The sequence below is a fragment of the Zalophus californianus genome, chromosome 12, assembly GCF_009762305.2.
Source record: "Zalophus californianus isolate mZalCal1 chromosome 12, mZalCal1.pri.v2, whole genome shotgun sequence".
Classification (NCBI taxonomy): domain Eukaryota; kingdom Metazoa; phylum Chordata; class Mammalia; order Carnivora; family Otariidae; genus Zalophus; species Zalophus californianus.
The window spans coordinates 70,105,897-70,129,153 of NC_045606.1; the positions used below are offsets into that span (position 1 = coordinate 70,105,897).

Genomic DNA, 23,257 nt, shown 5'->3' on the forward strand with positions numbered 1-23,257 from the left:
ATTAGATCATCAGCTCCATGAAAGCAGGGGACTATGACCACTCCAATCCTAATGTTTCCCCAGCATACTGTATATGGTAAAGTTCAAACATTCATTCAATGGATAAAGAACTGTTCGATGTCATGAGAAAGCCATCTGCTGCCGTAAAATAACTAATACACTTAGTTATCTCAGATATAAGTAACTTTCAAGGAAAGTAGACCTACAATGAACTAGAATTTGTGTGGGCTGTTGTCCCTGGTTCTCTGATAAACAGCATAACAATACGTAACAATATGGTAGTCACTTGAGCTCTCTGTATTTTGGTGAATCAATTTCTGAAATGAAGGAATTTGAGTAAGTGAACCTAGCTTGAAAATTCTGGATGTCAAATTCTAAACTGCGTCCCAATTTTGAAATCACTCAGTATCTAAGTCAAAGAGCACAGAACTTTCAGGTTTTAAGTAACAGACAATGAATATTAGAAAATTTAAAATTTTAATAAATGTGCTTTGTTCACAAAATGTGAAAAAATACAACAAACACAAACATACATTTTCAGGTATGCCATCTCCCACCATTTGGCAACTATGATATAAACCATTTTTGATCTAGTCATGATCCTGAAGAATCTAACCAAATGATCATTTAGTTTTAAAACTCCAAATTATTTTGGAGAATCCTGTTGTGAGACAGGGAGACCCCTTAAAACTTATTTATATCCAAATGAAATCATTCTCAAGAGTACCCATTCAGTATTAGAAGGCTTTGTTAACTTCTCTTGTCATTACATATGTAATCTGGCACCAAGCCACAGGACTGCTTATATTTTAACATTTAAATGTTAAATTGGCTTTGGTGGAATATGTTGTTAGTTTAAATCCTGTACCAACCTAATATGAAGCTGAATTTATGGTAACAAATGATATTTATAAATCCAAACAAATTTATACTAAGTGGGAGTAGGTTTTATAAAGAGACTTTTCTTTAAAGTACTACTTAAAATACATCATGCACACTTTGGAGCATAAGCAGAATCAACATCTGTAAACAATCAGAAGAATTTATAGCACCAACATGTTAGCTGTTAACACAAAGGCTGACTCCAAGGTCATACTTACACCAGCCTCTCAAAAGCATGGTTTTCATTTACTTTCAAAGCACTTTAATTAGATACATTGTTTTCTTTGCCCTTAAAGATCAGATTTAGCCAAATCAAAGGAAAAGGGCAGTATGGGTAAAAGAAGTACTACCAAAACACAGTTTTGTGTTACCTGAACACAGTGGAGTTTTTTTCCCCCTTCTTCTGGGGGAGATAAAGATGTGACCTGTAGTGCTTAATTGGAAAGAAAAGTCAATCTTAATTATTAAGGGCTCTGAAGCTATTGAAAGTAAATGAAACATTTCAAGCTACCTTTTGGCATATTTGAGCAACCAAAATTTATTGCGTTCATTCAACTGACTTTTTAGGTTAACTACAATCCTGTTACTTTGATTAATTTAGAACGTGAAATTTGAGAAATATTGGGCATATATATACCCAAACACTTAAAGGGTAATTTTGTCTTTCTAAATAAAGTTTGACATTCAAAGTTAACTACAACAACTCACAATAAGCACAAAAACATCAGTTTTACCAGAGTAAAGAAGTGCAGTTTATGAAATTTAGGATCAACTATTGAAAATGCAAGTTTCCTTTAAAAACACACACACACACACGCACACACACGCATTAACCATGAATTCTGAAACTGTGATATTTCAGTGCAAAAACCTCAGTATGAGGTAATTTTAATGTAATAACCACTTGAAAAAAAAAATCCACACAGTGGCACTCTTAAAAATGACTGCTTACATGACAATTGCTGGCTGACAGACAAGACAATGTGGACCAAATGTTCTTAGCTATTTAAACTAATCTTGTCTTGTTTGGACATTATTTTTCTCCTTAATCATCTGCTTCTGATTCAGAAACACAAAGTCATTTATCAATGTGGAAAGGGAAAATTCCCACAGCCAACTAATGGTTTATATATTCAAAGAAAATTTTCTGCTAGAATTTTGATAGAAATTCGAATACCAAAAGGTCAAAACCATTTTATGAGATCGCTAGCAGAGGGTTAATTTAAAATTTTTCTATATACTTCCAGACTTGTAGTGCAGCACACCTCCTTAATGGAAAGGTGAGAACCCTAACAAGGTTGGTCTAGACAGAACATAAACTCTTACAAGTGCAAACCCTTTCACAAAGGTGTTTCAGGTCAGGATCGAGTATTGTTCCTTGTTTAAATAGAAAATTTTGTAAATGAAACCTAAATTTAAAAAAGGTAAGAGTGACCTCTCACAGTTAAATATACTTAACACCAAGGCCTAAATCAATATGAAAGATATGAACATTCTACTTTGGCAATGGTGTTTATTGTACTGTACTAATGAAATTAGAATACATACTTGGGGGAAATCTTTCCCCAAATGTCTGATGCTGCCAAATGAGCAAAAAAGAAAAAAAAAAAAATTCCAAAAAGTTGAGGAAATGCTGGATCATCAGACAAAACTGAACAGAAAATGGCTTTCTGTAACAGATAACAATTTAGCTAGAAAAGAGAATAAGTGCATCACAAAACAACTAAACCAATCTAGCTCTGTGTCACATTTAACTTGTGAGTCATCAAAGTGCAAGCTACAGCTTTCTACATATCTTTCTCATTGCAATGGTTTAAAGTCAACACTGAAAAGATTAAAAAAGGAAAATACATAGCAAGTTATGCTTCATTTTCACAATAGCACTAAAGAAAAAAGGTACCTTTCTATGATATCTTAGTGCTAAATGCTAAAGTAACAGTGGTTTCTGCTATGACAGGAGTCACTCTGCATGAAACTTTAAGCTTTCTATATAAGAATAAATTTTAAAATCCAGAAGTAGAAAAAAATAGCAAACTCTGTAAACCTTTGCATTTCTTCTATGCAAACCAGGTTTTAAGTACTGAGTTCATGTTAGTATTTCTGATTAGTGTAAGCAATTAGTTTAGAAGTCTGGACTGAAAGGGCCTTATACTTTAATATTAACTTAAAAGTAATATGGGATCTTCTAGCTCATAGAAAGGAATAGAGCTGGCTTGACTTTCTCCAGAATCTGAGTCGTATGGAGCATCAGGGAGCTCTGTGAAACCATATGCTAGTTGTTCATCTTCTATATCTGATCGAACGTAGCAGGAAGGGTTAGAATATTCCTCCTCTTCTATACTGTTGAAATCTTGAGGAATATATAACATCCCTGGGTAGTTCCTACTAACCAAGTCACTTGTGGTTTTTAGGGAGATTTTTCTAAATGCCATCAAATGCATATGTGAAAATTTTGAATACTTGAAACGTTTAAAGCCCAGGGATTCTATAGCAATCTTCCAGCTTTTCATCATCATAGCATGACGGTTTTGATGGGAGGAATCAGGTGTGATGATAAGCAATAAACCATTTAACACTAACAGTTCATGGGCTTTCTTGCAGCAAATCCATCGTTGGTAAGGTGATGGAAAATAAGAAAGGAGGAGAGAGAAAACCACCACATGGAAAAGTTCTCCAGGAAGAGAATCAATAGGGTTTTTCAGCTGCTTCAAAAAGGCATCTATAGCATCCTGTGCAAGCTGGAGTGGCTGCTGAAGCTGTAAGTTCAGGAAGTCACATTTATATACACTCTGCAGAAAGGGAAAAACAAGGCATATTAAGAATATGAAGATTACTTCCACCCTATTACACAGATTTTTACACCAAACTGTGGCACAGCATTTCTACATCATCCAAGCTTTAATTTTGAATCTTTCCCTTCTACATTATTCTGCTTGCACAAACATTCAAACTAAACTTTTACTTACTAAAATCTTGAAGAGTAATCAAGCCCATAGAATTTCTACTCATTTAAAAAAATATTTCTGCCTAACAATTTGAAATTTTAACTTGGGTAAGAGTTTACAAGAAAGATTTATCTAAACTTTGTCATATTTACTTATTTACTTTCACTTCAACATTTACAGTTAACAAAGATGGGCCAATATAAAGACTTTAAATAAGAAATACCATGAAATAAAGACGAATCAAAGAATATAATGAAAGGGGCATTATAAATTTGTACAAGCAGAGCACCAAAACTTTTTAAGGTTATGAAAAATGTCCTTAAACCATTAGCTCGAACTATCTTAAAAATAATTTTAGTATTACATTTAATCTATTAACAAGTTAATACCTGATTTAAAACTACGTATCAAAGTCAACTTAGATGACAGGAACTACCACGACAAAGTTAATATACAATACTCCACAATTTGCTGAATATTACAACTCCATGGAAATGATCCAGAATAAAAGTTTTAAAATTAGATAAAAATTAGTGCCCTTTAAATATAATAGTTATTAATTAACAATGTTACAGACTAATACTGTATTTCCTCATTCTTGCTAGTAGGTAGACAAGCTGGCCACATAATCATGTGGACTATCTATTAGGGAAAGTGATATGTAAAGTTCTATTACACAGAAAAAGATGTTTTTCTTTGTCCCTTTGCTCCCCCACCCTTTTTTTTTTTTTTTAAAGATTTGTGCGAGAGTGCGTGAGTGTGTGCAAGTGGGCGGAGGGGCAGAGGGAAAGAATCATCAAGCAGACTTCCTGCTGAGCAGGGAGCCCAACGCAGGGCTCAATCTCATGATCCAGGAGATAGATCATGACCTGAGCCGAAACCAAGAGTCAGACACTTAACTGACTGAGCCACCCAGGCACTGCCCCCTTTTTCCTCTTAACTTTACTGAAATATACTGATGTACAAACAAGTATAACTGACACAAAGTATATTTAAAGGGTACTCATTGATAAGTTTTGTCATTTAAACATTCATGAAAGCATTCCCACAATCAATGAATAGATCTAACACCCCCAAAAGCTCCCTCCCTGAGCCTTTATAATCTCTTCCTTATACCTTTCCTGTTCTTCCTGGCCACCAGGCAATCATTCATATGATTTCTATCATTACAGATTAGTTTGTATTTCATAGAATTTTATATGAATGGAATAAGACCGAATAATGTATTCTTAATTTGCCTGGCTTCTTCCACACAATACAATTATTTTGAGATTCATCCACTCTTTTGCATCTATTGATAGTTTATTCCTTTTTAATTGCTGTAAGTTATCCTACTCTATTAACAGTTTATCACAGTTTATCCATACATCTGTTTATGAACATCTGGGCTGTTTCTAACTTTTGGCTATTTTAAGCTGCTACGAACATTCCTGTTTGACTTTCAGTGGACATGCTTTCATTTCTCTTGGGTAAATACCCAGGAAAGGGGTGGCTGGATCATATAGTAGGTGCATGTTTAACTCTTAAAGAAACTCCAAACTGTTTTCAAAAGTGCTTATACAGTTTTACATTTCTACCGTGAGTGTTTTAAATATTCTAGTTCCTCCAAATCCCCATCAACAATTGGAGTAACCAGCCTTTTAAGTTCTAGTCATTATAATATAGGAGTGGAGTGGTATACTGTGGCTTTAATTTCCATTTTCCTAATGTGTAGTGATGTTTATCTTATTTACCTATACTTACTTGCTATTCGGATATCTTCTTGGTGAAGTGTCTGTTTAAATCTTTTGCTCACTTAGAAATAATTGGGTTGCTTTACATTAGAAAAAACTATTATTGAGTTTTGAGAATTCTTTATTCTGGATACAAATCCTTAATCAGATGTAGGACTTAAAAGTACTTCCAGATTCTGGCTTGTCTTTAACAATTTTTCATTTTGATGAAAGACCAATTAATCAATGTGTTGCTTGATGGACTGCTTTTGGTGTCATACCTAAGAAATTTTTTCCTGACCCAATGTTATGAAGCTTTTCTTCAATGTTTTCTTCTAGAAGTTTTATAGCTTTGTTTTACATTTAGGTTTATAATTTGAGTTCATTTTTGTATACAGTGTGAGGTATGGACTAAAGTTTTTTTCTCTTTTGTATATGGATATCCAATTGTTCCAACCACCGTGTGTTGAAAAGACCATTTTTTCCATCTGGGTTGAAAATCAGTAGTCCATAAATTTGGCCCTTTTTGTGGACCCTCTCTTATATTTCACTGATACTCCTGACATCAATACTACAGTATTTTGATTACTGTAGCTTTAAAATACATTTTGAAATCAGGTAGTGTTACTCAAACACTGTCCTTTTAAATTTCCTCGCAAATTTTAGAGTAACTTTTTCAACTTCTACAAAACTGCTAGGATTTTGACAGGATTGCATTGAATCTATAAATTTTTGGAAATTGATGTATTAACAATACTGAGTTCCTCCATGAATAAACATGGTATATCTATTATGTATCTAGGTCTTTAATTTCTGTCAAATTTACAGTTTTCAATATGCAGGCTTTCTCCCATCTTTTATCAGGCTTATGTGAAATAGGTATTTCATACGTTTATTAAATATTTCATATTTTTGATGCTATTGAAAATGGTACTGTTTTAATTTCTAATTGATTGTGGCTATATATAATATATATATTGATTGTGGTTTATATATATAAACCAGCTGACTCTTATATATTGATCTCCCATCTTGCAACCCTGCTAAACTCATTTATTCTAGTAGCTTCTCTGTAGATTCCAAGGAATAATCTAATGAATGATCAACGTCATGTGTGAATAAAAACAGTTCTAGTTCTTTCCAATCTTGATGCCTATTACTGCTTTTTTTCTGGCTCTACTGCACTGGCTAGGACTTACAGGGAATGCTGAATAGAAGTGGTGAGAGGAGATACTCTCGTTCTAGTGGGGAAAACTTTTTTTTTTTAGTATGATGTTAGCTGTAAGTTTTTCATTATAGCCCTTACCAGGTTGAAGAAATTCAGTTCAGTTCCTCCTGAGTGTTTTCATAAGGAAAGAATGGATTTTTATCAAATGTTTTTTCCTATCCCTATTCAGATTACCCTTTTCAGTGTGCTAAGATAAACTGTTTTCTGAAATTAAACCAATCTTGCAAACCAAACTTGGCCATGATGTATAACCTGTTTTAAAATATTATTGCATTCAGTATGCTCAAGTTTTGTATAGAACATTTGCGTGTATGTTCACGAGGGATATGGTATATAGTTCAGGAAGGTCTCTAGTTTGGTATCAGGTAATGGCCTGATAGAATAAGTTGGGTAGTATTCCATCCATTTCAATTTTATGAAAGAGTTTGTGTATAAATAGTATTATTTCTTCCTTAACAGTTTAGTCAATTTTCTTTTAGATTTTACTTATTTGAGAGAGAAAGCAAGCGAGCATGAGTTGGGGGGGAAGGACCAGAGAGAGGGACAAGCAGACTCCATGCTGAGCATGGAGCCCATCCTGAGATCATGACCTGAGCTGAAATTAAGAGTCGGATGCTTAACTGACTGAGCCACCCAGGCACAACAGTTTAGTCAATTTTACCAATGAAGCCATCTGGGCCTGAAATTTTCTTTCTGGAAAAGTTTGTAACTCTCAATTCAAATTTCTATAATACATTTAGGGCCAGTTAGGTTATCTATGAGTACCCTGTGGTGGTGTCCGAGGTTATTTGTCCTTTTCATTTACATTGTGGAATTTATTGGCATAAATTTTTTTCACAGTATTTCTTTCTTATCCTCTTAATATTGGTAAAATCAGTAATGATACCACTTCTTCCTCTCTTTCTTAATCAGTATGGCTAGTAGTTTATCAATTTTAACTTCTCAAAGAACTAGCTTTTGCTTTAATCAGTTTTCCAAGCTGTTTTTTTCCTCAAAGTTTTCTATTTCATTGATTTCTACTTTGATACTTACTTTCTTGTACTTTGAATTTAGTGTGCCTTTTTGTCTGTTTGGAACTTTGTCATTGGTTTGAAACCTCTGTTATTTTATAATAAAGGGGGTCAGGGCTATAATTTTCCTCTAGCAATTTAGTGGCATCCTACACATTTCAATCTCTTTTTCTCTTCATTCCAAAATATGGTCTAATTTCCCCGATGAGTTCTTCTTTGACACTCTAATTGTGGTATCAATTATTGAGAGAGAGGTTTTAAAATCTCCAATTATAATTTTATAAATGTCAGAGCACCTGGGTGGCTCAGTTGGTTAAGTGTCTGCCTTTGGCTTAGGTCATGATCTCGGGGTCCTGAGATCAAGCCCTGAACTGGGCTCCCTGCTCAGTAGGGAGTTTGCTTGTCCCTCTCTCTCTCTGCCCCTCCCTCTCCCTGCTCATGCTCTCTCTAATATATAAAAAATAATATTTTAAAAATGTTATAAATGTCTACTTCTTGCTATTTTATCAGTGTTTGGTTTATGTATTTAGGCTGTTTATAGATGCCATGAATGTTTAGGATTATTTTGTACTCCTGATAAACTGACCTTTTTATTATTTTGAAATAACCATCTTTCTGCTGATAATTTTCTTTGCTGCCAGTTTCTTTGTCTGATCACAATGTAGCCACACCAGCTTTCTTTTTGTCTAGCTTCTTGCTCTTAATCTATTTGTATGTTTATAACTGAAGTGCATTTCTTAAAGGCAGCATATATTTGGTGATTATTTTTTCCCCAATCTGACAACCACTGCCTTTTAAATAAATGGCTTACAATTTACCCATTTCTCTGCACTCCCTCTGAGAACTATCAATCTGTTCTCTGTATTTGAGTTTGGTTTAAAAAAGATTTGTGTATCTTTAGATGCTACATATAAAAGAGTGTATTTGTCTTTCTCTGACTCCTATAATTTCATTTCATTTAGTATAATGCCCTCAAGATTCATCCATGTTGTCACACATGGCAAGATTTCATTTATTTTTATGCACAAATAATACTTCATTATATACGTACACACTAAATCTTCTTTATCCATTCATTCATCAATGGACACATAGGTTGTTTCCAAATCTTGGTTACTATAAACAATGTTGCAATGAACATGGGAGTGCATATCTTTTCAAATTAGTGTTTTCATTTTCTTTGGATAAATACTCAGATGTGGAATTGATGGATTGAATGGTAGTTTCATTTTTAATTTTTTGAGAAGACCCATTTTCATAATGGTTGCACTAAATTTGCATTCCTACCTACAGTGCACAAGTGTTCCCTTTTTCTCCATATCCTCAGCATTACTTGCTATTTCTTGTCTTTGATAACTGCCATTTTGACAGGTATAAGGTGGTATCTTATTGTGGTTCTATTTGCATTTCCCTGATAACTGTGTAGAGCATGTTTTCATGAACCTCTTTGGCCATCTGTATGTCGTCTTTGGAAAAAATGTCTATTTATATCTTCTGCCCAGTTTTTAATTAGACTGTATGTTTCTTTGCTATTGAATTGTGAGTTTTAAAATTTATTTTAGATAGTAGTCCCTTACCACATGTAAAATGGTTTGCAATACTTTCTCCCCTTTGGTAGGTTCCTGTTATTGGTTTCCCTTGCAGAAGCTTTTTAGTTTGATATAGTCTCGCTTGTTAATTTTGCTTTTGTTGCCTTTGGTTTTGGTAGTCAGACTTAAAATAGCACCATAACTGATATAAAGATGCTTACACTCTGTTTTCTCATAGGAGTTTTATGGCTCCTGAGCCATGTTCAAGTCTTTAATCCATTTCTAGTTTTGGTGTGTAGTGGTCCAGTTTCATTCCTTTGCATGTGATGTCCAATTTTCCCAGCACCATTTATTGAAGAGACTGCCCTTTTCCCTCTGTATATTCTCTGCTCCTCTGTTGTAAATTAATTCACCATATATATGGTGAATTAGTGGGTTTACTTTAGACTCTCTATTTGTTCTATGTGTAGGTTTTAATACTAGTATTATAGTGTTTTAATTACTATAGCTTTGTAATATAGTTTAAAATCAGAGTGTGATGCCTTGAGTTTTATTCTTTCCCAAGACCGCTTTTGGGGTCTTTGATGATTCCAATTCAGTTTTAGGACTGTTCTGTTTCTGTGAAAAATGATGCTGCAACTGTGATAGGGACTGCACTAAATCTGTGTATTGGTTTGCATAGTACAGATATTTAAAAGTCTTTTAATCTATGAGCACAGATTATCTTGCCATTTATTTATATCTTCAGTTTCTTTTATTATTTTAGTTTTCAATATACAAGTCTTTCACCTCCTCGGTTCGATTTATTCCTGGGTACTTTATTCTTTTTGACATATTTGTAAATGGAATTGTTTTCTTAATTTCTCTTTCCAATATTTCATTATTAGTGTATACAAATACAATGGATTTTGTGTTGATTTTTTTATCTTGCAACTTTACTGGATTTCTTTATTCTAACAGTGTCCTGATTTGAATCTTTAGGATTTTTATATATCGTATCATGTTATCTGCAAATAGTGCCAGCTTTACTTCTTTCTTTCCAATTTGGATGCTTATTTCCTTTTCTTGCCTAATTGCTCTGGCAGTCCTTACCTAGTACTGAATAGTAAGTGGAAAGAGTGGGCATCCTTGTCTTGTTCCTGATCTTAGCAGAAAAACTGAAAATCTTTCCATAGTTGAATATGATGTTACCTGTGAGCTTGTCATATTTAGACTTTCTACTATGTTGAGGTACATTCCCTCCATAACCGCTTTGATGAGAGTTTTTATCATAAATGGATGTTGTATTTTGTGAAATGCTTTTCCACATCTGTCAAGATGATATGATTTTTATCCTTTATTTTGTTAACATGGTCTATCATATTGATTTGTGGATGTTAAACCATCCTTGCCTCCTTGGAATAAATCCCACTTGATCATGGTGTATGATTATTTTAATGTACCACTGAATTCAGTTTGCTTATATTTTGTTGGGGATTTTTGTATCTATGTATTAGGGATATTGTTCCCATAATTTTTTTCTTGTGGCATCTTTGTCTGGTTTTGGTATCAGGGTAATGCTTTCCTTATAAAATGAGTTTGGAAGAGTTTCCTCTGCTTCTTATTTTTTGGAAGAGTTTGAGGAGAATTTTTGTTTGTTGGAAGGTGGGTTTTTTTTTTTTAGTATTTTTAAAAATTTAAAATCAATTAACATATAATTATAACTATTATTAGTTTTAGAGGTAGAGTTTAGTGATTCGTCAGTTGCACAAAATACCCACTGCTCATTATATCAAGTGTTGTCCTTAATGCCTATCACCCAGTTACTGCATCCTCCCACCCACCTCCCCTCCAGCAACCCTCACTTTGTTTCCTAGTTGACAGTCTCTTATGGTTCATCTCCCTCTTTGATTTCATCTTATTTTACCTTCCCTTCCCCCATGTTCATCTGTTTTAGTTCTTAAATTCCACACGAGTAAAATCATATGACATTTGTCTTTCTCTGACTTATTTCACTTAGCATAATACCCTCTAGTTCCATCAACATCACTGTAAATGGCAAGATTTCATTCTTTTTGATGGCTAAGTAATAATCCATTGTTTATACCACATCTTCTTTATCCATTCATCTGTCAATGGACATCTGGGCTCTTCTCATAGTTTGGCTATTACAGACACTGCTGCTATATACATTGGGGTGCAGGTGCCCCTTCGAATCACTATGTTTGTATCCTTTGGCTAAGTATATAGGAGAGCAATTACTGGGTCTTAGGGGAGCCCTATTTTTAATTTTCTGAGGAACCTCCATACTGTTTTCCAGAGTGGCTGTACCAGTTTGCATTCCCACCAACAGTTTAAGAAGGTTCCCCTTTCTCCGCATCCTCACCAACATCTGTTGTTGCCTGACTTCTTAATTTTAGCCATTCTGACTGGTGTGAAATGGTATCTCATCAGTTTTGATTTGTATCTCCCTGATGCTGAGTGATGTTGAACATTTTTTCATGTGTTTGTTGGCTGTTTATATGTCGTCTTTGGAGAAATATCTGTTCATGTCTTCTGCCCTTATCTTGACTGGATTATTCTTTGGGTGTTGAATTTGATTAAGTTCTTTACAGATTTTGGATACTAGCCCTTTATCTGATTAAGACATTTGCAAATATCTTCTCCTATTCTGTAGGTTGTCTTCTGGGTCTGCTGAGTGTTTCCTTTGCTGTGCAAAAGCTTTTTATCATGATCAAGTTCCAATAGTTCATTTTTGCTTTTGTTTCCCTTGCCTTTGAAAACGTGTCTACCAAGAAGTTACTGCAGCTGAGGTCAAAGAGGTTGCTGCATGTGTTGTCCTCTAGGATTCTGATGGATTCCCGTCTCACATTTAGGTCTTTCATGTTGGACGGTGTTTGATTACTGATTCAATCCACTTACTAGTAGCCAGTCTGTTCAGATTTTCTATTTCACCTTAATTCAGTCTTGGTAGGTTGTATTGTTTCTAGGAATTTATTCATTTCTTGTACGTTGTTCAATTTGTTAGCATACAATTGTTTATCATAGTCTCTTATGATCCTCTGTACTTCTGTGATACCAACTGTAACATCTCCTGTTTCATTTTGGATTTTATTATAATCCTCTCTTTTTTTTCTTGGTGATTATAGCTAAAGGTTTGTCAAGTTTGTCTACCTTTTCCAAAAAACCAGCTTTTAATTTCATTAATCTTTTCTATTTGTCTTTTTAGTCTCTATTTCATTTACATCTGCTCTGTATTTCCTTCTATCTTTGGACTTTTTTTTGTACTTTACCTGGGTCCTTGAGGTGTACAATTAGGTTGTTTGAAACTTTTCTTGTTTCTTGAAGTAGGCATTTATGGCTATGAACTTCCCTTTTAGAATTGCTTTCCTGCATCCCATAAATTTTGGTGTGTTCCATTTCTATTTTCATTTGTCTCAAATTATTTTTATTTCTCTTCTGATTTCTTCTTTGACCCACTGGTTTAATAGCATGTTTAATCTTCACATGTGTAAATTTTCTAGTTTTGTGTAAATATCTCCTTTCATACCACTGTGGTTGGAAAAGGTGGTTGATATGATTTTAATCCTCTTAAATATGATATAATGCAAGTATTTCCAAGACATATGATCTGTCTTGGAAAATGTTGCACTTTCATTTGAGAAGAAGAAGGTGCATTCTGTTGTTTTGAATGAAATGTTCTGCAAATACCTATTAAGTCCATCTGGTCTAATGTGTCATTTAAGACCAACTTACTGTTGATGTAAGTAGGGTACTAAAGTCCCGTATTATTACTGTATTGCTATTTCTCCCTTTTGACCTAATATGTATTTGCCTTATATATAGATGCTCTTATGTTGAACGCATATTTACAAATGTTGTATTTTCTCATTGGATTGACCCATTTATTATTTTTGATAACCTTCGTCTCTTATTACATTAAAGTCTGTTGTCTGATAAAAGTATAGCTATTCCAGCTTTCCTTTGGATTTCATTAGCATAGAATATCTTTTTCCAACCCTTCACTTTTTATCTGTATGTTTCCCCTTACATCTAAAGTGAGTCTTTCAGATGAGTCTTGTTTATTTTATCCATTCAATAAACTTTTATTGAAAAAATTAATGCATTTATATTTAAAGCAGTTATTTTTTTTAAGATTTTATTTACTTATTTGACAGAGAGAGAGAGAGAGAGAGAAAGCAAGAGCAGGGACACAAGCAGGGGGGATTGGGAGAGGGAGAAGCAGGCTTCCCACACAGCAGGGAGCCTGATGCGAGGCTTGATCCCAGGACCCTGGGATCACGACCTGAGCCGAAGGCAGACCCTTAATGACTGAGCCACCCAGGTGCCCCTATTTAAAGCAATTATTGATAGGTATGTGCTTATTTCCATTTTGATAATTATTTTCTGGCTGTTTCTGTAGTTCCACTTTGTTCCTTTCTTTTCTCTTGTTCTCTTCCTTTGTGGTTTGATGACTTTCTTACTGGTATGCTTATATTTTGTCTCTTTATCTTTTGTGTATTTACTATAAATTTTTGCTTTGTGGTCACTATGAGGCTTAGATAGAACAACTCAGATCTCTAACACTCTATTTTAAGTTGATAACAATTTAAATTGTTCACATTGTAAAGCTTAACATTATTACCCATCCCCATGTTTTATGTTTTTCATATTTTGGACCTTTTAATCTTGTGTGTCCTTTAACTATTATAATCACTTATTTTTGCACTTTTGTCTTTCATCTTTATACTTTATAAGTGATTAATCCACTATATTTACCATATATTAACCTTTCCAGTGAGATGTATTCTTTCCTATTTTTTCTTAATACTAATTAGTGCCTTCTGTTTTCAGTTTAAAGAAGTTCCTTTAACATGTCTCATAAGGCCAGTTAAGTGGTGATGAAATCCTTTAGCTTTTGCTTGTCTGGAAACTCTCTCTCCTCCACTTTTTTTTAAAAAGTCACACCTAAGACATTTACTGTTGGATTTTAAATAAGCAATACATATCCAAATTTCCTCATTTATGCCCAAAATGATTTTCTTACCATGATGAGTGCACTCTTTAATCCCCATCATCTCTTGGACCTGTCGACCCACCTCCCCTCTGATAACTATCAGTTTTTTCTCTACAGTTAAAAGTCTGTTTCTTGGTTTGTCTCTCTCCTTTTTTTCCCCTTTTGCTCATTTGTTTTGCCTAAATTCCATGTATGAGATCATACAGTATTGGTCTTTCTCTGACTTATTTCACTTTGCATTATATTCTCTCTAGCTTCATCCATGTTGTTATAGATGGAAAGATTTTGTTCCTTTTTATGGCTGAGTAAGATTTATTTTCTCTCTCTCTCTTTTAGAGTGATACAGGTTCCACACCCATTGTGGAGTCCAAATGGGGCTTGAACTCATGACCCTAAGATCAAGACCTAAGCTGAAATCAAGTATCAGATGTTTAACCAATTGAGCCACCCAGGCACCCTTTGAATAATATTTCATTGCATACTACCTATCTACCTACCTATCACTTATTCTTTATCCGTTCATCTATTGATAGACACTTGGGCTACTTCTATAGTTTTTTTTTTTTTTAATATAAATAATACTGCTATAAACAGGGGTGCATATAGCTGTTTGGATTAATGGTTGTGTATTTTTGGGGTAAATACCCGGTAGTGTGATTGCTGGATTGTAGGGCAGTTCTATTTTTAACTTTTTGCGGAACCTCCATACTGTCTTCAACATTGACTGTACCAGTTTGCGTTCCCATCTGCATGGGGGTTCCTTTTTCTCCACATCCTTGCCTACCCTTGTTTTTGTTTTTGATTGTAGCCATTCTGACAGGTGTGAGTGATATGGCATTGTAGTTTTGATTTGCCTTTCCCTCATGAGTGATATTGAGCATCTTTTCATGTGTCTATTGGCCATCTATTATGTCTTCTTTGGAGAAACGTCTATTCTGTCTTCTGCCCATTTTTAAATAAGATTATTTATGGTTTTGGTGTTGAATTGTAAGTTCTTTATATATTTTGGATACTAACCCTTCACTTGCAAATATCTTCCTATTCAGTAGCTTGTCTTTTTGTTTTGTTGATCATTTCTTTTGCTGTGTGGAAACTTTTTATTTTGATGTAGTCCCAACAGTTTCTTTTTTGCTTTTTTTCTCCCCTTGCCTTAGGAGACTTATCTAGAAAAATGTTGTTATAGCCCATGTCAGAGAAATGGCTGCCTGTGCTCTTTTTCTAGGATTTTTATGGTTTCAGGTCTCACATTTAGGTGTTTGAATCTATTTTAAGTTTATTTTTGTGTATGGTGTGAGAAAGTGGTCCAGTTTCATTCTTTTACATGTAGCTGCCCAGTTTTCCAAAGACCATTTATGGAAGAGACTTTTTCCTACTGTATATAAATTCCTCCTTGGTCGAAGATTAGTTGACCCTATAGTTGTGGGTTTATTTCTAGGTTTTCTATTCCATTCCATTGATCCATTTGTCTGTATTTATGCCAGTACTCTGTTTGATTACCACAGCTTTGTATTATAACTTGGAAATCTGGAATTGTGATACCTCTAGTTTTATTTTTTAAGACTGCTTTGGCTATTTGGGGTCTTTTATGGTTCCATAAAAATTTAGGATTCTTCTAGTATTGTGAAAAATGCTATTGGTATTTTGATAAGGATTTCATTAAATCTGTAGACTGCTTTGGGTAGTATAGAATTTTAACAATATTCTCCCAATTCACGAACATGGAATATCTTTCCATTTCTTTGTGTGATCTTCATTTTCCTTCATCTGTGTTTTATAGTTTCTCTGTCACTTCTGAATAACTGCCAGGTAGAGTATTCTTGGATGGCAGTATCTTTTCTTTCAGTCCTCTGAACATAAAATGCTATACCCTTCTCGCCTGTAAAGTTTCTGCTGAAAAATCTGCTTATAGATTTATGGGAGTTCATTTGTATGCAGTAAGTTGTTTTTTGCTTGCTGCTTTTAATATTTTCTCCATTTTCCATTCTTTTTTGCTGCTCTGTGTTGTCTTTATGTTGACTGATGCTTCTGCTGCTTCTAGTCTCATGTTGAACTAGGCCTCTAGTGTATTTTTCAGATCAGTTATATTTTTCAGCTCTCTGACTTCTACTTGGTACCTTCTCATATTTTCCATCTCTTTGTTGAAGTTCTCACTGTTAATTCATTCTTCTCTCCAGTTTTGTAAGCATCTTCATGACCATTACTTTGAATTCCTTATTAGGTAAATCACTTATCTCTATTTCATTAATTTTTTTCCCTTTAAGTTTTATCTTTTTTCTTTTCTTTCCATTTGGAACACATTCCCCTCTTTCTTCATTTTACTTGACTCTCTGTGTTGGTTTCTATAGCAGATGACACCACAGCCTCTTCCAGTCTTGAAGGAGTGGCCTCGTGTAGGAGATGAAACTTGTTATTCAACTCTGTCTCAGTTCTTGGTTGTCTTTCAAACCTTTATGCTTGTCCAAGCAGCCTATTACATTTTTAATAGCTTCCAGTAGTTGGGGATGTGCCAAGACCTGTCAGCATCCTGGTGGGGGATGATCTCAGTACCTAGATTGAAACTGACTAGAAGCCAGACCTCCAGGCATCAGCTTTTAAAAGTATGTAAATATATTACAGTCCTGTGGGACCACAAATGTAAGCCTCCACTGGCCATAAGAACCAGGCCATCTGGAGGTATCCCTGGGTGGCAAAGTGATCAGGGCTCCAGACAAGTGTATAAGGTCTTTTTTGGGTGATAGTAATGAGGTGGAGCAAGGCAAATGGAGAATGCAAGATGGTGTCCTGAGCCTATGTTCCTTGAGAGCAGCTTTGTATGACACTAAATGTGTGCCAAAGCTGAAGGAGGTCACTAAGGCCAAAGCCCCAGACCAAGCAAAGATGCCTCCTTCACAGAAAGACTGGGGAGTGTGCCTCAGTCTGTTGTCTGTGCAGTGCCCTGAGGGTAGTAGCCTGCTAGTCTGCCAAGAAAAAAATCTCTCCAAGTGCTACAGCCCTATGGGGCCCAGGAATGCTAGTCCTCCACCCCCTATCCCAGCACCAGAGCCAGGTGATGAAGGGGTGCTCCCTGAAGGCACCTACAAAAACTGGGGCACCAGATTCATGTACAGCTCCCCTCTAGGCACTGGCACTTGGGAGCACAGCAGAGAGTGAGCTCAAAGATAGGGCCCACCCACAGAAGTCTCTGGAAAGGATTATAGTCAGACCCAAGATGTGTGTTTAATTAGAAGTTTGCCACTCAGTCTGTAGTCATGATGCTTAGCTAATAATCTTCCTTCACAGGAAGCCTGAGCTCCTAGGTCTGATGCCTCTTGCAGTGCCCTAGAGGGCAGAGCTATTAAGGAACTTTCTTCATTGATTATAGTTCTGTGGGACCCATGAGTGTAAGCCTTACTGGGCACCAGAGTCAGGGATGCAGTGATGTACCCTGGCAGCAGATGCAAAAACAGATGCCAGACAGGGGGTTTGAGCTCCTTTCTGGGTGACACTATTACAGTGCCAAAGAACAAGGAATAGATGGCTCCCTTGGCCTCCACAGCCAGGGGATCAAGACTGCAGCCTATTTAATGTAATTATCGATACACTAAGGTTTAAATCTATACTTATTTTGTTTGTCCTATCTCTTCATTATAGCCTTTGTCTTCTTTCTCCCATCTTTTGAATTAAATGAATTTATGATTTTATCTTATCACCCCTATTGGCTTATTAGCCTTAACTCTTATTTCAGTGGTTGCTTTAGGATTTAATGTGTATCTTTAACTAATAGTCTACCTTCAAGTATTTCACCACTTCATATATAACAATGCCCTTAAAATAGCATATATTTCCATTTCTCTAATTTCATCCTTTGTGCTATTACTGTCATACATTTTTTTTTTTTTTTTTACTTATAAACCACACTCCATATTATTCTTGTTTAAATGGATGTATTAGTTTGCTAAGACTGCTATAACAGAATACTGCAAATTGGGTGGCTTAAACAGAATGTATTTTGTCACAGTTCTAGAGGCTAAAAGTCTGAGATCAAGGTGTCTACAGGATTGGTCATTTTGAGGGCTGTGAAGGAAAATCTACTCATGCCTTTATTCTAGCTACTGGTTGTTGGCAATCTTCGTGGTCTTTGGCTTGTAGAACCCCTCTGCTTTTGCATGACATTTTCCCTGCGTGTGTGTATTTTTCTAAGCCAGGATTTCTCCTTTCTATAGAAGAATATTACAATCATATTGAATAAGGACCCACCCTAATGACCTCATTTTAACTATTATCTCTGTAAAGACCCTATCTCCAAATAAAGTAACGTACCAGGAGTCAGACTCCAACATATCTTTCCAAGGAGGAACAGGACAGAATTCAACCCATAATAATGGCCAGTTGTCTTCTAGAGTTTAAATAATAAAGAAAACTACATTTTTTTATAACTATGTTCTTTATCATTTTGTGTAGATATGTATTTCCACCTGGTTGAAGCACTTCTTCCTTAACATTTCTTGAAATGTAAATTGGCAGATGGTGAATCCTTGAAGATTTTGAATGTCTGAAAAATATTTTGTCTTTATTTTTGAAAGATATTTTTGCTTGGTGACAAATTATCTTTCAGTATTTTAACATGTCTTCTTTAAAAAAATCTGGTTCCTTTTAAGAATTTCTCTTTATCACTGTGTTTTGATTTTGTGTATGTGTTGCGGGGGGATTGATTACCATGTCCCTTGGTGTAATTTTGTTTCTTGAGCTTGTGGGTTTGTTGAGCTTGTTGGACTTGTGAATTTTTAGCTTTTATCAAATTTGGAAAATTTTAGGACGTTATTTAATCTCACTGCCTTCTGGGAGGGACTCCAATTATGCTTGTATTTGGCCACTTGATATCTCATTGCTCACTGATGTTCTTCCAACTTAAAAAATTATTTTCATATTTAATTTTGGATAGTTTCTATTGTCATATCTTCAATTTAACTTTTCTTCTGCAATACCTAATGTGCTTAATTCCATCTAGAATGTGTTTCGTATCCTACGTGGTATTATCCATCCCTAGAAGTTAGATTTGGTATCTTTATTTTTATTTAAAGATTTTATTTATTTATTTGAGAGAGAGAGAATGAGAGATAGAGAGCATGAGAGGGAAGAGGGTCCGAGGGAGAAGCAGACTCCCCGCTGAGCAGGGAGCCCGATGCGGGACTCAATCCCGGGACTCCAGGATCATGACCTGAGCCGAAGGCAGTTGCTTAACCAACTGAGCCACCCAGGCACCCCAGATTTGGTATTTTTAAGTATGTTCTAGGTCTCTAAACTTTTTGTACATACAGAATACAGTCATGCTGTGTCTATTTTATGTCCTTGTTTCCTAATTTTAACATCTATGTCAGTTCAGGGTTGGTCTTTGTTGATTATGGCTGGTTATTTCTTTATTGGATGTCTAACATGGATTTTTACCTTTTTGGGTGCTGGATGGTATTGTATTGCTATGAATATTCTTGAGCTTTGTTCTGGGATGTAGTTAAATTACCTGGAGACACTTTGATCTTTTTGGGTCTTCTAAGATTTGTTAGGTGGAACTAGACCACTGTTCAGTCTAAGGCTAAATATTTTCTAGTACTTAGGTAAGACTCTTCTGTGTACTCATACTTAATGCACTGTGATTGTTTAGGTTTTTAGTATGGCTGATGGGAACAGGTACTATTTTCATCCTATATAAGTGCCAGGCACTATAACCTTGACTCCTTTCTAGTGCAGTTCGAGTCTCATGTAGTTTTCTCACACATGTCATGTACTGACCAGTACTCAGCTGAGTACTCAAGAAGGACTGTGCCTCCAGCTATCACATAATTAGTACTCTGTTCTCTGAACCCTAGCTGCCTTGGTTTAGGACTCTCAGCTCTACCTCCACAACTCAGGGAATCAGCTGGGCTTTGCCTGGGATTCCCTCTCTGTCATGTCCTAGAAACTCTTTGAAGGCCATACACTGGTGCAATAGTAGGGCTCAACTCATTTGTTTTTAGTCTTTCAGTGATCATCGTCCTTTATCATCTGATATTCAATGTCTTGTAAATTATATTTTGTCTACTTTTTGTTGCTTTAGGTAGAGGAAAGATCAATCTGGTCCTTGTTACTCCATCTTCGCTGGAAGTGAAAGTCTCTGTTTTAAAATTAGTTATAGCATTCTGATTCTACTACTGAACTTATATAAAGAAGTTCTTTGGCCTTCCCCAATGACTACAGTTTAAGGTTTATGGCTCTCTATATAAACAAATTTAATATTTATTTGACCCCAAAGTTTAGATCAAATGGTTACATTTCAGGCAGTCCCTAAAGGATATCTCTAATGTGTGTCTTGAGGAAAGAAGAAAATCCATTTACAAAACCAAATGCATTTTAGAAGTATAGGTCCTGATGGCACAGGAATTCTTTGCAGTGATAAACTAAGATCAGCTATTTTACCATAAAGCAAACATCTGTCCACCTTTCAGAAGTAGAGATAATGGTAATAGTTAGCATTTTTTCATCAAAAATCAAAGGATTCATATGAAAGTTCAATCTCTGGAACTTTTCAGTAAGAATGGCAAACATTTCTTTAGCATTCACTATGTAACAGGCACTGTGCTAAGTGTTTTTAAATATTTCTTAACTAGACATTACTAACCCCATCATACAGGTAAGAGAACAGGCTCAGAGTTGCAACCCCAGGTTGAAATAAGATTCTATTCTTTTATTCAAGATGTAGTTAATGAGTACTTCATGTACTAGGCACTCTTGGTGCTAGGAATATAGTAGCACAGTGAAAAATTTACACTGTAACACATTCTCTTTATAACATTAAAAACAATTTGTAAACAATTTTGGTGCCTAATGCCTTATCAAAAGTAGAATGGCAAACATGAATTTGTCATTAAGAAAAAAAATCTAATTTTAAAAGCAGGGGAAATATTTTAAGTAGTTTGACCTACTAAGTACAAATGGCTGGGATTTAATCAAGTTTTAACTGTCTCAAAAGCCTTTACTCTTGACATTATTCCATAACAGCTCTACATCACAGTACACTTCAGAAAAAGATACTTAAACAAAAAGCCCAAACCTTACAGCTATCTGGAAATCTTTGCAATCTACTAAAGTCTCTTGATTACAACAATAGATAAACAGGAAACAAAATAAATAAAAACCAATATGATTTTGACCAGTACCGTATTTGTCAACTAAATGCTCAAAAATTTAATGGAGTATTTATTTGCTTTTGAATAGAAATTTCATACCAACTTGTTCAAAGAGAAAACACTTGCTATTTTAGGATTATAAAGACAATGCTTTTTCTTTGTAAGATCTTCAAGCCTCAAAACAAAACAGAACTATGCATACCTCTACAGCAGGTACAATGTCTATGCCAACAGTTAGAAATTCTTCAAACTTCAGAAATGGGTTAAAGCAGCTGCCAACATCAAGTAATCTGATCTTTCCTGAGGTCTGTAGCAACCTAAAAATAGATGATTTTCAGTTCACCTTTTACAGGATAAAACCAAGTATAAGACAAAAATTCAAGTATTTGAGAAAAAGATCATAAAAATCATTGGCTAAATTTTTGGTCTCAAGACCCCTTTACACATTTAAAAATTACTGAAGGCCCTAAAGACCTTAGTACCATATTTGAAATTAAAACTGAGTAGTGAAAAAACATTAATTCATTTATTTAACATGCTGCAGTAGGTTTTAAAAATGTAAATTATACTTTTAAGATAAAAAGTCTAGATTGGAAAGATAATAAAAAGTGAGGTATTGCTTTATTTTTTCAAGTGTCTTAATGCGTGGTTTAATAGAGGACAGATGAATTCTCATATGGGTTTTTCTGTACAGGCTGTTGTAACATCACATGCCATACAGTTTGGAAAACTCTACACTCATGAGAGAAAGAGTAATAAAGACAAATGACATCTTAGTATTATTAAAATAATTTTTCACCCACAGAGATCCTGGAAGGGTCTCAGATCCCCAGACCACACTTTGAAAACTGTCCTTGTAAAAGAACACATTCACAAATCAAATGTCATTAGTCAATATAACAATGTCCTTGGACTTCAATTTGTCTCAGTAATTTAAAGGAACCAACAGAACATCATAAATAGTATTTTTAAACTTATGAAAAATTTTTATTGTGTGCAAGAGCTTTTCTCATGTCCAAAAATAGTCATTTCTGGTTTTGTGTACCTTCTTTTTTCTACTATTGTATAAAGTTGGTCACCTACAACTACTATCAATCTATGTAGCAGCAAGTAAGGATAAAGGAAACTGGATTTTATTGGACCCAAGCCTGTTCAGATAGTAAAGCAATAAAATTAAAGTTCAGACATATTCCATTTCCTTTGATAATTTCCTTTAAAAAAATTTATGAGAACATATTGGAAAAATAAAGGAAATAAAATATAGGCAAATAATTGGGTAAAAATAGAATCTCGGTTCTCTGAAGTATAAAGGGCAGAGAGAACCTTTCCAGCTTCTCTTCCTTACACCTTGGCTACCATTTTCCTTTGGATCCACTGGGAGATGTTAAACTACAGACTGAAGATTAAGCTCCTGAGCAGTATAAGACAAAATAACAAAGTTGATTTTTTTTTCAGAAAAGGAATGTAATAAATAGGGGTTATATTTTTTATGAAGCGCACGATGCCTAACATTTTATAGAAATGACCACCATCACCATTTGATAGAGTATATGGCAGGGTATAATATGATAAAAACAATACGAACTAATTAAGAACTCAACAGAAGAGCTATGAGGGTATAAGGAAATAACTCAAGATGGCCTTCATTGTCCATATCTGTAAAAAGACTCAATACCTCTGAAAAATGACCTCTAGATGGATGTCAGTTCTTGAAAGGAATAGCTAGCAACTCTGCCAGTGAAAAGAGCCACTCCAAGAGGTAATTTCCAGTACTGCAGCCACCCAGGAAGCAGCTTAATATGTAGTTTGGGTGAGG

The 23,257-nt window shown here is 35.0% G+C and overlaps 1 protein-coding gene across 1 annotated transcript in view; it reads right to left on the reverse strand.

Annotated features, from left to right (window-relative positions):
• Positions 1–458: 458 nt before the first annotated feature.
• The window catches only part of BMT2 (base methyltransferase of 25S rRNA 2 homolog), a 94,236-nt gene continuing 71,437 nt past the window's right edge, over positions 459–23,257 (reverse strand). The window contains exons 4-5 of the mRNA XM_027574678.2: positions 21,644–21,758; positions 459–3,671 (exon numbers count right to left, since the gene is read on the reverse strand). Of these exons, the coding sequence (XP_027430479.1) occupies positions 3,042–3,671; positions 21,644–21,758 (745 nt within the window). The 3' untranslated portion in view covers positions 459–3,041. The remainder of the gene's footprint in view (positions 3,672–21,643; positions 21,759–23,257) is intronic.